At 39.0% G+C, this 16874-nt stretch overlaps 1 protein-coding gene across 2 annotated transcripts in view; it reads right to left on the minus strand.

Moving 5' to 3' along the window:
- Positions 1–16874, minus strand: part of stk32a (serine/threonine kinase 32A) — an 86244-nt gene that overhangs the window by 15967 nt on the left and 53403 nt on the right. For both annotated transcript variants that reach the window (XM_085797224.1, XM_085797223.1), the window contains exons 8-9: positions 15474–15590; positions 13175–13300 (exon numbers count right to left, since the gene is read on the minus strand). In XM_085797224.1, coding sequence (XP_085653350.1) covers positions 13175–13300; positions 15474–15590 — 243 coding nt within the window. The remainder of the gene's footprint in view (positions 1–13174; positions 13301–15473; positions 15591–16874) is intronic.

The raw sequence follows: 16874 nt of genomic DNA on the forward strand, positions 1-16874 counted from the left end.
ACCTTCTGGTTAATTTTTTCAACTTTAGCCAAGAGGGGACCTGAGTGTGTGTGTGTGTAAAATACCATATTCAGCAGTGCCCCGGCAGGCTGGAGCAGGGGTTTTAACGACTCATTCACACACGTCGTTTCTTACACTCCTCCATAGTGTGAACGACTTGCAGCCCCGGCAGCCTTTCAGACTGTAGAGAGGCTATCAAACAGGCTCCTTAGTGAACAAACCAGTACCTTGAAACATAATTTGTTATTCTTCGTAACAAAATATGATGGTCCCAGTTTCATGGATGTCTTAAGTTTAAACTCAACACTGTATTAGGTATAATAGAAATTTTAAAATATTGAAAAAAATTGATCACCCATGACAAAATTTGAGATAAAATGGTCATTTAGATAATTTCTGTTGAATTCTGATTAAACATTAAAAATAATTGACCTTGCTATTGTTGCTTGTCCAGTTTTTTTAAGCACAGGGTTTCAATTATACAATATACATGTGTTCTCAATCTGTATAGGAATTATTAGTTGACTTACATTGCAGAAAAAGGTCCACACTTGGTTTATATGGAATGACAGGGGTCCACTGTTGGTTGATGCATAATGACACACGAACCCACTTAGTTAGCATGGAGTGACATACACACTCCATCATGTATGGATAAGAAAGAAATAAGCAAAAGTGATAGTTTTTAAGAGAAAACTTTCATCAAAACTTAAAACAAACATTTCTAATAAAGTAGCACCAATAATGTTGTAATTATTTTTTAAATGTAGGGTGTACTACTGCAACACACATTTCTACAGTCTATTCATTTTTTAATAGAGGGTTTTAGGATTTAGGGTAATCTTAATGTATTTGCATCATAAATCTGTATTCATAAGGATGTATTTTATTTACTGTTTTATATTACAGAAAACTCAATGGCAACCTACGATGATATATTATGTACAAGTAAACCATCAAAGAGTAACTGATATTAAAGTATTGGCACGGCAATTTGTTATCTTTGGGGAAAATACAGACGGTTTGGGAGATCATCAGTTTGTCAGAGATACAAGGGATAATTCATTGAGAGGATTAATCTCACAAAGTCCCTATGTTAAACTATTGCCAGACACATTTCTACAGTCTATTAATTTTTCACTGTACTGGTGTTTTATACTACTTAACTGCATTGTTGTCACGGGAAAGTACTTAAACTACTCACAGTTTGACATGGCCTGATGGCTCAGAGCCACAAAAAGTTACTTTTTGGCCACGTACATCTCATATAAATGAAGCCCTGTTGGGGCCACCTATGGTCAGACTTTTACTTTTTAAATGCATGTGATTTCAATTAATTTTAATGTATTTGCGTCATAAATCTGTATAGGAATTATTCGTTGATTTACGTTGTAGAAAAAGGTCCACACTTGGTTTATATGGAATGACAGGGGTCCACTGTTGGTTGGTGCATAATGATACAAGTGCCCACTTAGTTAGCATGGAGTGAAATACACACTCCATCACGTATGAATAAGAAAGAAATAAGCAAAAGTGATCATCCGTAAGAGAAATTTTTCATCAAAACTTAACACAAACATTTCTAATAAAGTAGCACCAATAATGTTTTCATTATTTTTAAATGTAGGGTGTAGCCTACTACTGCAACACACATATCTACAGTCTATTAATTTTTCCCCTACAAGAGTTTTATACTCCTTGACTGCATTTTTGTTATAGGAAAAATATTTGAATTAAAACTCAGGGTTTTAGGTCATTTTAATGTACTTGCATCATGAATCTGTATTTATAAGGATGTATTTTATTTACTGTTTTACATTACAGAAAAAGGTCCACACTTGGTTTATATGGAATGACATGGGTCCACTGTTGGTTGGTACGGAGTGACACACACACTCCAGCATGGGTGGATAAGCAGAAATGAGATAAATTGCTAAGTTTTAAGATACATTTTTAATCTAAATTTAATACAAACATTTGTAACTATTAATACACACAACACACACACACAAACACATGCAAACACACATATTTAAACTAAAGTAGCACTGGTGAAGTTGTCATTGTAGTTTTTTTAAAACATGGAATGTACTGTGAAAACTCAATGGCAACCTATCATGATACTTAAGGGAATATTTCAGTTATTGACATTTATGGATCAACAATAAAACATGTATGGGAAAATAAAAGAGGAGCTGGAGGGTCATCAGTTTGTCTGAGATACAAGGGATAATTCTTCTAGAGGATGGATTAACCTCAAAAGCTCAAAACTTTCATCACAACTTAATACAAACATTTATAATGAAGTAGCAACGGTAATGTTGTGTTTTTTTATGTGGGGGGTACTGTGAAAACTCAATGGCAACCTACGATGATATTATGTACAAGTAAACCATCAAAGAGGTAGCCTACTGATATACGACAATTTGATATGGGAAAATACAGAGGGAATGGGGGATCATCAGTTTGTCAGAGATACAAGGGATAATTAATTGAGAGGATCCCTATGTTAAACTATTGCCACACACATTCACACAGTCAAAATGTTTTTAAAACTGTCACGACCTCGAGAAAGCCATCCATGCGTTGCAGTAATCAGTTCTAGATTGGACTATTGCAATGCACTTTATGTTGGCGTCTCCCAGTCTTCACTCAGTCGCCTCCAACTTGTCCCAAACGCTGCTGCCCGTCTTTTAACTAACACTAATAGACGTGAGCACATTACTCCTGTTCTTAACATATAACTTTTTAAAGCACTTAACAGCCTGGCCCCACTGTATTTATCTGAGCTACTTTATTAGAAATGTTTGTGTTAAGTTTTGATGAAAAATTTCTCTTAACGATGATCACTTTTGCTTATTTCTTTCTTATTCATACATGATGGAGTGTGCATTTCACTCCACTTACTTACATTCAAATCAGACTGACTGAGACATGGGTAAATGCAATATAGAGTCACAGAGCATTTTTATGAGCTACCATTCTCTGCCAGAAATGTTGTCTGGGAAACAACAGCTTACTTAACATGGCACAAGAAATTAGGATTCATCAGATTGTCAGAGATACAAGGGATAAGGCATTGTGTGGATGGAATAACCCCAAATAGCTCAATGTTGAACTGCTGCAACACAAATAAAAAAAAGTTGACAGTGGTGTGGACCGTGTCTGAGGAATATAGTTCTTGCTGTGTCCTAATTGTCCTTTACAAGCCTTTGTAAGGCTTTGCATGTGTTTTTATATTTATGCGTTCCTTTCTTTCCCTTGATTTTCTAAATACCTTTTAATGAGTAGTTTAACAGGGGGCTTTTTGGGGTTATTCCGTCCACACACTGACATATTCCCTGTATCCATGACAATCTGATGAATCCTAATTTCTTAGTCCATGTTAATTGTTCTCAGACAGCATTACTACTAGCAGACAATGGTGGCTCACAGGGTTCAAAATTAGTGGTCGCCAGTCGCCAGTGGCGACTAACTTTGATACTTTGGCGAGTAAAGGAAGCCGGCTGACTGGCCACTCTGGCGAGTGAAAAAAAAAAAAACTACTTCGTTGTTGTTACTGTTCCTCCCGACCCGGCTGTGACGCTTGGGTTGTGAGCCGGTGTCGTGCAGATCTTAAAGCTCACAACATGCCGTATAGCAATGATTTGTGACCGATTACAACGCTCGCGGCGCACGTGTGTATTCCTCTCTCTTCAGTCTGGTGTTTGGCTGCACTTTCAATAAGAAAAGTTCCATATGAGCGCGATCAGCAGAGACAGAGCACAATGGATGTGGCATTGATCAGATATCGCAGCGCACATGTTTGTTTAACGGCAAAAAAAACATCGCTCCAATTTATTATTTTTTTTTTTTGCCGTTAAATAAACATGTGCGCTGCCGCTGCGATATCTGATCAATGCCACATCCATTGTGCTCTGTCTCTGCTGATCGCGCTCATATGGAACTTTTCTTATTGAAAGTGCAGCCAAACACCAGACTGAAGAGAGAGGAGCAGCAGAGCTCCTCTGACAGCTCCTCTGTGGAGCTGCAGGAGAGCTGCCACGTCTTTTTTTATTGCAGCGCCGTTATTACAGGTGATGCACATCTATGTCCGTGTAGCTACATTTATTGTCTGATCTTCCTTCATGGTGCACAGTGTCAGTCCTCCTGTGAAACTTTTAGCTACTAAATAATATGACTGAAGGCAGTGGAAGTCTGCACATGTCGACACGCCCCCATGAGTTGACGACATAAGGAGCTAATAAATAAATATATATAAATAACTGATAGTATTATTCGGTCAAGTTCTTGTTATAGGTTAATGGTTAAACGGTTAACCATGTGCATCTCTAAAATAAACCTTTTAGGGAAAAAAGGCAAACTTGACTCCTTTATTCCACACAAAAATATGCTAATAGCTATGATATGTGTTAAAAATGCTTATGAGTGTATTATAACAGTTCAACACAATGAAAAATGTACAAAACAGCTACCGTATACATAATTTTTGGCCAGTAAAAAATCTTTCTGGCCAGTAGATTTTTAAAGCTCACTAGCCAGTTGGCCAGTGAGCAAAAAAGTTAAGTTTGAACCCTGGTGGCTCATATAAAGGCCCTGTCACAGAATATTATAACACACCTTCACAAAACTCATCAAAGAACTGACAATTCTTTAGACAAAATGGAATATTGCTGGTACACCCACTCTTTACAGTTGCCACAGAAGTTGAGTCACCAAAGGCCATAGGTGCGTAGGTAGCACATGGCCAACCTAAGACCTGGGAATACCTGTGTCTCAGTCGGTCTGATTTGGATAAAGATATTGGCTGAAAGAAGGTAGAAACTCTGAAGCCCAACCTGAAAAAGCTTAACGACCATCGTCAGCGACGACAAACCATCCCCCACACTGCCCACACTCAAGGACTGACACAGGTCATCTGGCTCTCACTCCACTCTCACTCCATTCACTCACTTCTCAGATCCCAGTTCAGGGGTCGACAATATAAATGGCCCGGTGGCCCGGACGTACTTTTCAAACCGTCAGGGCCACCAGAACGCTCCAAACACTGGCCCGGTGGGGGCCAGTGAAAATAATGCCTTGAAAAAAATATAACAAGTAAATAAATAAATCTAATTTCACATTAAATCCCTGTGGTTTGAAATGATAACTGTCAAATCGTCTCGGTAATTAGTGCTAAGAGATCCCGACCCGATCAACGACAGAGACATCTACTTTCTGTGCGCAGCCAGCGCTGTGCTCTGGCACGTCAGCACCACCTGCAAGCAGCTGCAGCTGCAGCTCCAGCTCACTCACTGCTGCTGATAGAAGGTCGTCACAAGAACCGATAAAAACCTTTTTCTTAACCATGAAACTTCCCTCCTCCTCCTCAGCGCGTCGGGTCGAGTCCTGTCGGGACCGACGCGAACGTTACACACGGGCCAGAGCTCGCGCTGGGGCGCCAGCTGTTCGGTGTGCGCCACAGCGGTGGCACGTCACGTGACATTTAGACCATAATAACAACAACAAAAAAACGTGTGTTAACGCAAAACTGAGCTGAAAATGAAACAATGAGTCAGTTTTGCACCAATCTGTGGAAACAGCCTAAACGTGAATGAATGAGAACAACAGTTATATCACTGAACTACTTGGAGGATAAAAGTAATGACTACATAACTTCATGTTTGTGTTGAGGCATATTTACCATTTTAACTCTGTTTTTACTTCATTGTTAAACCACAGTGGAGGCTAAATATGTGAAACAGTTATTTATTTATTAAATAAAGTAGCCTGATGAATTTAAAAGCACTTTTTTTGACCTTCTTTAATGAAATTGAATGAAAAATATCTGATACAGGATATAAATCCTCAGACTCAAATAAATAACAACATACAAAAATTAAACACAAATATACCAACTCATACATAATCACTAAAATACATATAACAAAATAATCCCCCAAAATCTCAAGAAACTACAAGATCGTGGTATTGAATAAGTATCAAGAATGTTGGAAATTGACTAGTAATGGTATCAGAAAGTTCCAGCCTCGATGGCGAGACCGCAGGAATTGGCTGGGATATGTTGTTTTTCGTTAATATGGGGATCGATACCTATTGTCCCGGGCCAGTGGTTAGAATGGTGGGGCCAGTGATCTTCAAAAGCCACTGGCCCAGAGGGCCTGTGGCAAATTTCCCTTATTGTCTACCCCTGCAGTTCAACAACTCTACCTTAAAGATAGGATCTGTGAAATACATGAGTGCTGGCGACTTAACTACTTCAATGTAGAGGAATGTTTTGTGCCCACATCATAGACTGAAACCCCATTAAAAATGTTCAACTCGACTTAGAAAACTGTGTGTAAATGTAATGACAGTCACATTGCTTACTACAACATGCACAAGGTTATACCTAGATAATAAGGAATATACACACTTGTGTTTAGCTGGGTACTGAAACGAAAGAAAATCATTAGGAAACAACCAAAATAGATAAGAAATGAATTACTTAAAAATATACATTAATTAGATAACCATCTTCTGAACACAATTAATTGAATTTGTTTATAATCCACTTCAGATGCTATGAATAAGGTAATATGGGATTGTTTAATGTACAATCCACACATCCTGAAAGCAATCAGACCCATTTCTGCTGAGCACCAGTGTGAACTGAATACAGCTTTTATTGTGTACTTCCCACTTAATGTAAACTCTCTGATCCTGTGCCAATCCTGTACCTTTTGACAACTTTAAATTAGGTTTCAATTTATACACCAATTTCATCTATAGATGTGTATGACGATGTGATACAGTGTGTAATATACAGAAAAAAACACAAATTTAGCTTTAGTTTTCATTTTTGTTGTGGACCAAAAATATTCAGACAGGTATACATGAACTCCAGTAGAGCTAACAGTTTGTTAAGTAAAAATGTGTGTTGCAGTAGTTCAACAGTGGGTATTTTGGAGTTATTCCATCCACTATAGCTGATTTATCCCCTGTATCTCTGGAAATCTGATTAATCCTAATTTCAGACAACATTTCTACTGGCACACAATGGTAGATCATATAAAGGCTGACAAAATATTATACTGATCACAAGGCATCACACACCTTTACAAAACTCATCAAAGACTTGACAGGGTGGATTATTGCTGGGACACCCACTCTTTACAGTTGTCACAGAAGTCCATAGGTGTGTAGCACATGGCCAACCTAGGACTGGGGAATTCCATTGTCTGCTAGTCTGATTTGGATATAAGATCTTGGCTGAAGGATGTTAGTCTTTTCCAGGTTGCCCTTCAGAGTTGCTAACGACCATCGTCAGCTACAAGAAACCATCCCCCACACTGCCGACAGTCAAGGACTGACACAAGTCGTCTGGCACAGATTTAAAGCCCTCACTCACTTCACTCACTTCTCAGAAGCCAGCCAGTTCCACATTTAGAGTGGAGAGTGGAGGTAGAGTTAAGCCTACCACACACATAAAGATAATCGGGCTGATTTTGCCCCGATTTTCCCCCTTCCGACCAAAGACAAAAATCGGCCGATTATCCTAAGGTTTTAAGATTATTTTATGAGATTCTCTTGTAGTGTGTGGTGTGTTAAGAGTCAAAATTCTCACAACAATCGCCTCGGAAAACGTTTGACGCCGATAATCGTAAATATTAAACATGTTCAATATTTACAAATCAAAAGTCATCTTGTGTGTGGAAAGCTGGTGTTGTGCTGAGAAGTGCCTGCTTGCCAAGCTCTGCATGCTGCTCGCGGCAAGCCACTTCTCGACACAACACCGGCAATCCCACAGAGAGCCACGGTGCAGCCCTGGCATTACATGAGGTTCACACAGACATTCACGCATACACGGGAGATTTCCTGATAGCCGATAGCAAAGACAGTAGCGCTCGTAGCCGGCAACAGCCAGCAATAGAGCAGCCATGTTTAAGCGATCATGTGACCGCCGCTCACAGCCGCTTGACTGCTCGGCGTCCGAAGCCACAGACACACAGACACACACAGACGGGATCGTTGTAAAGGCTGAAGTGTCCCGCTTTCATTAAAAAAAAATTACATCGCTCTCATTGTCCATTCCGGAAATAGACCCGAAAGAGTAGCTACAACAATACTGATCTCTTTCTGAGTTTTCTGACCGGAGGGTCAAAATTCTGAAAAATCTTAATGTGTGTGGTGAGCTGTGTTTTGAATATCACAGCACACCACACACAATACGATCAAAACTGTTCAATCACAGATTTTTTATCTTTATGTGTGGGGTCTTTCACAGATAAAAAAAATTGGTTGAAATTTAGAGTGTGTACCAGGATTTAGGATCTGTGAAATACATGAGTGTTGATGACTTCACTACTTCAATGTAGAGGAATGCTTTTGTGTCCACATCATAGACTGAAGTCTATGGGTGGGAACTGAGAACTGGTTCCTCTTCAGAACTGGTTCCCACGTGATCATTTCCTTGGGATTTTGTGTGTGCATGCTTAATGATTCCGCTAATCAATTTAGCTTTTTTTCCTTTGCAAATGTGCATGTTTCTAACCCAAACAACACATAAAACTCTTGTAGGGGAAAAATTAATAGACTGTAGATATGTGTGTTGCAGTAGTAGGCTACACCCTACATTTAAAAATAATGAAAACATTATTGGTGCTACTTTATTAGAAATGTTTGTGTTAAGTTTTGATGAAAAAAAAATATCTTAAGAATGATCACTTTTGCTTATTTCTTTCATATTCATACATGATGGAGTGTGTATGTCACTCCATGCTAACTAAGTGGGCACTTGTATCATTATGCACCAACCAACAGTGGACCCCTGTCATTCCATATAAACCAAGTGTGGACCTTTTTTTCTTGCAATGCAAAACAATAAGTAAAATGCATCCCTATTAATATATATTTAGAATGCAAGTACATTAAAATTGATTGAAACCATGTGCTGTTAAAAAGTAGAAGAGTGACAATAGGTGGCCACCACAGAGCTTCATCTATATGGGACATTAGGTGACTACAGAATAACACTTTGTGGCTCTGGGCCATCAGACCATGTTGAATCCTGAGTTTAGTTATTTAAAGTAGTTTTCCCATGACAACAATGCAGTCAAGGAGTATGAAACTTCAGTAAGTCAAAAACTTGACAGACTGTAGAAAGGTGTGTTGTAGTGGTATATCATATTACTTAGTGAGGTTAATCCATCCTCTAGAAGAATTATCCCTTGTATCTCAGACAAACTGATGACCCCCCAGCGCCTCTTTTATTTTCCCATACATGTTTTATTGTTGAGCCATAAATGTCAATAACTGAAATATTCCCTTAAGTATCATGATAGGTTGCCATTGAGTTTTCACAGTACATTCCATGTTTTAAAAAAACTACAATGACAACTTCACCAGTGCTACTTTAGTTTAAATATGTGTGCTCACGTCTATTAGTGTTAGTTAAAAGACGGGCAGCAGCGTTTGGGACAAGTTGGAGGCGACTGAGTGAAGACTGGGAGACGCCAACATAAAGTGCATTGCAATAGTCCAATCTAGAACTGATTACTGCAACGCATGGATGGCTTTCTCGAGGTCGTGACAGTTTAAAAACATTTTGACTGTGTGAATGTGTGTGGCAATAGTTTAACATAGGGATCCTCTCAATTAATTATCCCTTGTATCTCTGACAAACTGATGATCCCCCATTCCCTCTGTATTTTCCCATATCAAATTGTTGTATATCAGTAGGCTACCTCTTTGATGGTTTACTTGTACATAATATCATCGTAGGTTGCCATTGAGTTTTCACAGTACCCCCCACATAAAAAAACACAACATTACCGTTGCTACTTCATTATAAATGTTTGTATTAAGTTTTGATGAAAGTTTTGAGCTTTTGAGGTTAATCCATCCTCTAGAAGAATTATCCCTTGTATCTCAGACAAACTGATGACCCTCCAGCTCCTCTTTTATTTCCCATACATGTTTTATTGTTGATCCATAAATGTCAATAACTGAAATATTCCCTTAAGTATCATGATAGGTTGCCATTGAGTTTTCACAGTACATTCCATGTTTTAAAAAAACTACAATGACAACTTCACCAGTGCTACTTTAGTTTAAATATGTGTGTTTGCATGTGTTTGTGTGTGTGTGTGTTGTGTGTATTAATAGTTACAAATGTTTGTATTAAATTTAGATTAAAAATGTATCTTAAAACTTAGCAATTTATCTCATTTCTGCTTATCCACCCATGCTGGAGTGTGTGTGTCACTCCGTACCAACCAACAGTGGACCCATGTCATTCCATATAAACCAAGTGTGGACCTTTTTCTGTAATGTAAAACAGTAAATAAAATACATCCTTATAAATACAGATTCATGATGCAAGTACATTAAAATGACCTAAAACCCTGAGTTTTAATTCAAATATTTTTCCTATAACAAAAATGCAGTCAAGGAGTATAAAACTCTTGTAGGGGAAAAATTAATAGACTGTAGATATGTGTGTTGCAGTAGTAGGCTACACCCTACATTTAAAAATAATGAAAACATTATTGGTGCTACTTTATTAGAAATGTTTGTGTTAAGTTTTGATGAAAAAAAAATATCTTAAGAATGATCACTTTTGCTTATTTCTTTCATATTCATACATGATGGAGTGTGTATGTCACTCCATGCTAACTAAGTGGGAACCTGTGTCATTATGCACCAACCAACAGTGGACCCCTGTCATTCCATATAAACCAAGTGTGGACCTTTTTTTTCTGCAATGCAAAACAATAAGTAAAATGCATCCCTATTAATATAGATTTAGAATGCAAGTACATTAAAATTGATTGAAACCATGTGCTGTTAAAAAGTAGAAGAGTGACAATAGGTGGCCACCACAGAGCTTCATCTATATGGGACATTAGGTGACTACAGAATAACACTTTGTGGCTCTGGGCCATCAGACCATGTTGAATCCTGAGTTTAGTTATTTAAAGTAGTTTTCCCATGACAACAATGCAGTCCAGGAGTATGAAACTTCAGTAAGTCAAAAACTTGACAGACTGTAGAAAGGTGTGTTGCAGTGGTATATCATATTACTTAGTGAGGTTAATCCATCCTCTAGAAGAATTATCCCTTGTATCTCAGACAAACTGATGACCCCCCAGCGCCTCCTTTATTTTCCCATACATGTTTTATTGTTGAGCCATAAATGTCAATAACTGAAATATTCACTTAAGTATCATGATAGGTTGCCATTGAGTTTTCACAGTACATTCCATGTTTTAAAAAAACTACAATGACAACTTCACCAGTGCTACTTTAGTTTAAATATGTGTGTTTGCATGTGTTTGTGTGTGTGTGTTGTGTGTATTAATAGTTACAAATGTTTGTATTAAATTTAGATTAAAAATGTATCTTGAAACTTAGCAATTTATCTCATTTCTGCTTATCCACCCATGCTGGAGTGTGTGTGTCACTCCGTACCAACCAACAGTGGACCTCTGTCATTCCATATAAACCAAGTGTGGACCTTTTTCTGTAATGTAAAACAGTAAATAAAATACATCCTTATAAATACAGATTCATGATGCAAGTACATTAAAATGACCTAAAACCCTGAGTTTTAATTCAAATATTTTTCCTATAACAAAAATGCAGTCAAGGAGTATAAAACTCTTGTAGGGGAAAAATTAATAGACTGTAGATATGTGTGTTGCAGTAGTACACCCTACATTTAAAAATAATGAAAACATTATTGGTGCTACTTTATTAGAAATGTTTGTGTTAAGTTTTGATGAAAAAAAATATCTTAAGAATGATCACTTTTGCTTATTTCTTTCATATTCATACATGATGGAGTGTGTATGTCACTCCATGCTAACTAAGTGGGAACCTGTGTCATTATGCACCAGCCAACAGTGGACCCCTGTCATTCCATATAAACCAAGTGTGGACCTTTTTTCTGCAATGCAAAACAATAAATAAAATGCATTCCTATTTCCTATTAATTGGTTGAAACCAAATGTCTAGAGCATTTTGACTATTTAAAATTGAGATGATAGTAGATCCCCTCTTGGACTGCTAAGAATGACAGAGGCAACACATTTATGGATGAGTAAAGACGGACGAGCAAATTATCTTTGTTAAGAAAAAAGAATTAATCTATATTAAAGCCGGTTTAAAGTAAATGTTGTTGCTTATACTGCAGAACTTGATATTAGTGCATGCAGTCATGTTACTTCTGAACTGCATGCAATTCAATAAAAAATATTCACTCTCAAATGTGGCCATGATTATGTATTTATATACAATTTGTACTACAGAGACTTTAAAATAAGTAATGATAACTCTAAAGTTATATTATCCATTCTTGAAAGAAACTGAGAAAGTCATTGTTGTAAACAAAGACTCATTAGGTGAATGGGTCGTTAGGTGAATGAATGGGTGCAGACAGCTCCACTGCAGTATGTGGAGGTCCACTCTTTGATAGGTAAATGTCGCTCAGAGATCCAAGTCCCCTCTTGGCAATTTCTTTAAAAATAATTAAAAGTCACATTTTCAGTAATATTATGGTAAAACACCTTAAAAGTAAATTTTATATTCCATGTTTGTTTTTTCGAAATAAGTGTAAACATAAGACCCCTCTTGGCAGCTTGGCCCGACAGGTCCCCTGTTCCCCCTATTGGTGTGTATGTGTGAGTATGTGTGTGTGTGTGTTCTGACTGGGTGTCTCCAGCTGTGCCCAGCAGGGGGCAGTATCTACAGTATCTACAGTATCTAAGGCTTTGGGAGGAGAAGATGAAGTGTGTCATTCTGGCCAGATCCTCTTTCCTTATGTCTTTGTCCCTTCGGGGGAATTACTGCTATTGGGGGAAAGATATGGGGGACAGGACGAGGGAGGAGAGGGTTCAGGGAAAGATGGGTTTATGTTTTTTTTAATATTCTGACATGTTTGAAAAGAGGACAGTCGTGCTGTTGTACTCTGACAGAGCTGTAAGGTTATTTCTCATGGCATTTGTTCACTTTTGCCATTTTGTTGCTGTATGTTCATGCTAATATTTAAAGAAACAAGAGGATGAATCGGAGAAAGTGTGGTGGATCTGCAGGAGAACGTCAGGAGAATATATCAGCTATATCCCGCTGAGATGGAGAGCTTTTTGTTGTGTGGCATACTAAAGCAGCGCTGAGTTTTATCTCTGATACTTACATTGGGAATAAAGCCTGGAGGAAGCTGTTTGCTGAGTATGGCGTCCCAGTTGACGTCTGACATGTAGTCCAGATCCTGTAGCTCTGCCAGGCAGGAAATTCGCTTCTGGACATCTATGCACAGCAGCTGAAGGACACAAAGAGATTAGGAATAAAACAATCGTCCACGGGGGAGGCAGGGCTGAAAAAGTTAAAAAGGCAAAGAGTCCCACTGAGACAAGAGCACATGTTTGCCCTCAAGGATGTGTCTGAGAATGAGGATACAGGGACAAAAAGGGTGCTGGAGGTGGGAGATACTGGTGGGGTGGGGTGGGGGGGAGATAGGAGAGAGGAGAGGAAGATAAAGAAACAGAGGGAGGAGAAGGAAAATGACATAGATATACAAAAATGGTGATGAGGTAAAATCAGCAGGTTGTGAAGTGTGAAGGACGAATGAAAATTATACGGAGCGTGGAATTCTCCTCTTACAGTCTCACTTTCTTTACATCTCTCTCTCTCTCTCTCACACACACACACACTCCACTTCTCTCCCACACACACGCACACACACACACACACACACACACACACACACACACACACACACACACACACACACACACACTCTTACACATGCGACTTGAATGCCAATGAGGTACGAGGAGTCTGAGCACGAAGCAATGCAACAGTTTGACTGCAGTGGATCGCTGCCAAGACAAAACCCAAACGCTACAGCAACAGTGGATCTGTTTGCACGTGGTTTAATTGAGATGGAGGATGAAAAGAGTCCTGATAGTTAATTATACATAGACTGTTGAGATAGTCTGTGTATATATAGATATTATACATACAGTAAAAAAATAAGGGAAAAATGTGCATTTTAAGTGTTGTAATAAAGGAGTCAGTTTGTAAAGTCATGTTGACTTTGTACCTCAGATTTATTCTCTTACTTTGTTGGTATTAAAAAAAAAACCTAATTAAAATGCCGAAGCCACCGCGCTCACTGCACAAATAGACCTCTATGCACAAATAAACCACTTGTGTACAAAGTCGCGGCTGCAACAATTAAACTGACCCCTAATTATGATTCTGTAGATGCACTGTATTTGTCCAAATGAAGCGCTGGTGTCGGCTATGGATAATTGTCTTCCCACAGGAAATAAAAGATTCAAACACGTGGAGTAGAATCTAAAGTCTTGCCAAGTAGAGAGCAAAAGAAATCGAAACGTACAAACATTAGATACTCGTCTGTTTTGTCCATAAACATATTTACAACAGGATCACACAGCAGTCAGACATTAGTCAATGTGTGTGCGTGTGTGATGTTTACTGATTCAGTTTTAGCACCATCAATAGGAGAAGCTGGTTTATATAAATGACTACATCACATTCAGGAGGTGTGGTAGCTGCGACACTCTCACCCACCCACATTTGAAAGAAGTTTGGCATTAAAATCTCAAGTCATTTCCAGTCTTGTGTTGAAGGAGTAAACATGAGTGGTGGGGGTCGACTGATGTGGTTTTTTTCAGGGCTGATACAGATTTTTGGTAATCAAGGAAGCTGATATCCGATATTTACAACCAATATTCATCTGCAGTAAAAAGAAAAATGTATGGATTAGACTGAATACAATATACCTTTTGTTTGCTTTTTTGTACACTGAAAATCTGTGATAAAAAGACCTAAAATGTTTGTAGATCAACATTAACTCCAAGACAAATCTAGGTTCAATGGGGGCTGTGGGCGGGACATGTTGTGGCTGGATCAGAGCAGAAGGAATGCGTGTTACAATAAACTTATTTCTTGCGAAAACTGCTACCGATTATTTTAAAAATGGCGGATATTGGACGACATTAACTAACCCTAACCCAATAATCGGTTCATCTCTAGTCAGATGTCATGTTCCAAAAGTTCCTATGGCTCGTTTCTAGACCCACCTACGGAGCAAATATATTTGCTGCCGCTAGGGTGCATCTAGATTTCTAGGCTAAAAATATCCAGCAGATAGCAAAAAAAATTTGGGAACACATTTGTGTCCCAGTACTTCTGGCTCATTATATGCCCGGTTCATCGGCCCAAGTCTGGTCCACAAACAGCACAAGGTCAAGAACAAGGACAACAGCTGGAATCAGCCCAGATGTGGAGGTCTGTGGGTCTGACTCAAGCTCAGAACCGAGACCTTTTATCAAGAAAAATAAATTCTTCATGGATGGTTCCCAACTTTGGCAACAAATTTCAGATCTGTAGTTGTTAGGAACCACGACAGCATTAACCCTCTACAGCTCTTCTTCTATGGAATATTCTGCATTAGACTGGTTTACCTTTCTGAGGAGAGACTTCATCTCCACGGACCAGCCTGCTGGGTAGCTGGGATGGACCTTGTGGAAGGTCTGAAGGATCTCATTAGTGGGTGTGCTGGATCTCATCACATAAGGTCTCTGCGGAGGGGAGAGGAGACGGTGTGTTAGAGACAGCTTGTATTCATAGTCACGCACCGCCTGCAGGAGTTTCTTTTGATAAAGTACGTGTCTTAAAATTTGTTCCTCTCTTGGCCCTCTCTACTTTCTCTCACGTCTGTTCTCGCCTTCTGTGAACCTGTTCCCTGCAATGATGGGGACAAATGACAGAGGAAATAGAAAATAAGGGATTAATCTTAAAACACAAGTTAAACTCTCTGCCTTTCGGAGAGCGAGAGTTTTCTCTAGGTCAGAAACCAGGGAAAACCTTCACAATCAGTCCTTGTCCACCCTCTTAAACTTGGTCTAGGACAGAGCGTTGGAGGATGAGCCTGGCTGCTCGGAGAGACACCTCTTCCCTTGGCCTCCTTTTGAATTGTTTGTTTATAGAGGCTCAAAGGCATAAATGGCACTTTTTACTGTTATTTCTGCTTTGTCAGATGGTTGAGAGTAAAGAGAAACAGGGGGGAAGATGAAAGGGTAACGGCAGTGGCACGCAACCCAGGTGGATGCTTCGCTATTATTCACTTTTATTACGGTCTATTTTAGATGCATGATGGCAATTATATTCCAATCCTGCAGATGTTCCCCATAGATGGCACACACGAGGTGTCAGGACACCGGTGATGTATTCCTTTTGGAGTCAGATGTTTTAAAGTCAGATGGTGGATAAGGGGGAAATTTGCTCATGTATTACAATATATTTGCATTGCATTGTAAGTTTACGATGCGGTTTCAGCGTTCCTCCTCCTCTGAGGTTTGGAGAAGTTCCTTGTAATTTAGAAACCGATTGACAGTGATTGATTTGGAGTTAAAGAGCGATGCTGAGTTACTTAAAGGGATACTTCACCCAAAACCGATAATTCACCAATTTTCTACTCACCGTCATGCCAAGGAAGGGTTTGGAGAACTTTCAGAGTCATCAAAACGCTTTTGGAGTTCCAGGGGGGGTCCAGTTGGCAACAAATTTGTATATAATGGCGGCAGATAGAGTTCACTTTTGAATCGTCCATAACACACACTATGAAACATCCAAATACCTCCATACTGCTCGTCTGTACTGACCAACGTGTCCTGAAGCCGCCACATGAAAAAGTTGTTTGGAAAAAATTCATTGGATCTCTGTTTTTAGCCTTGTTGTAGTAGTAGCTCCTAGTGGCTCTGTTGATGTTTGTGCGCATGCGCGAGATTTGCTGTGAGATGTTCGTTGGTCGTTGTAAACCATTGGATGTATGATCTAAACACGGAAGAACATCTTACAGCAAA

This window comes from Trachurus japonicus, chromosome 14, assembly GCF_045865225.1.
Source record: "Trachurus japonicus isolate A0001 chromosome 14, Traja_1.0".
In the NCBI taxonomy this organism is placed as follows: Eukaryota; Metazoa; Chordata; class Actinopteri; order Carangiformes; family Carangidae; genus Trachurus; species Trachurus japonicus.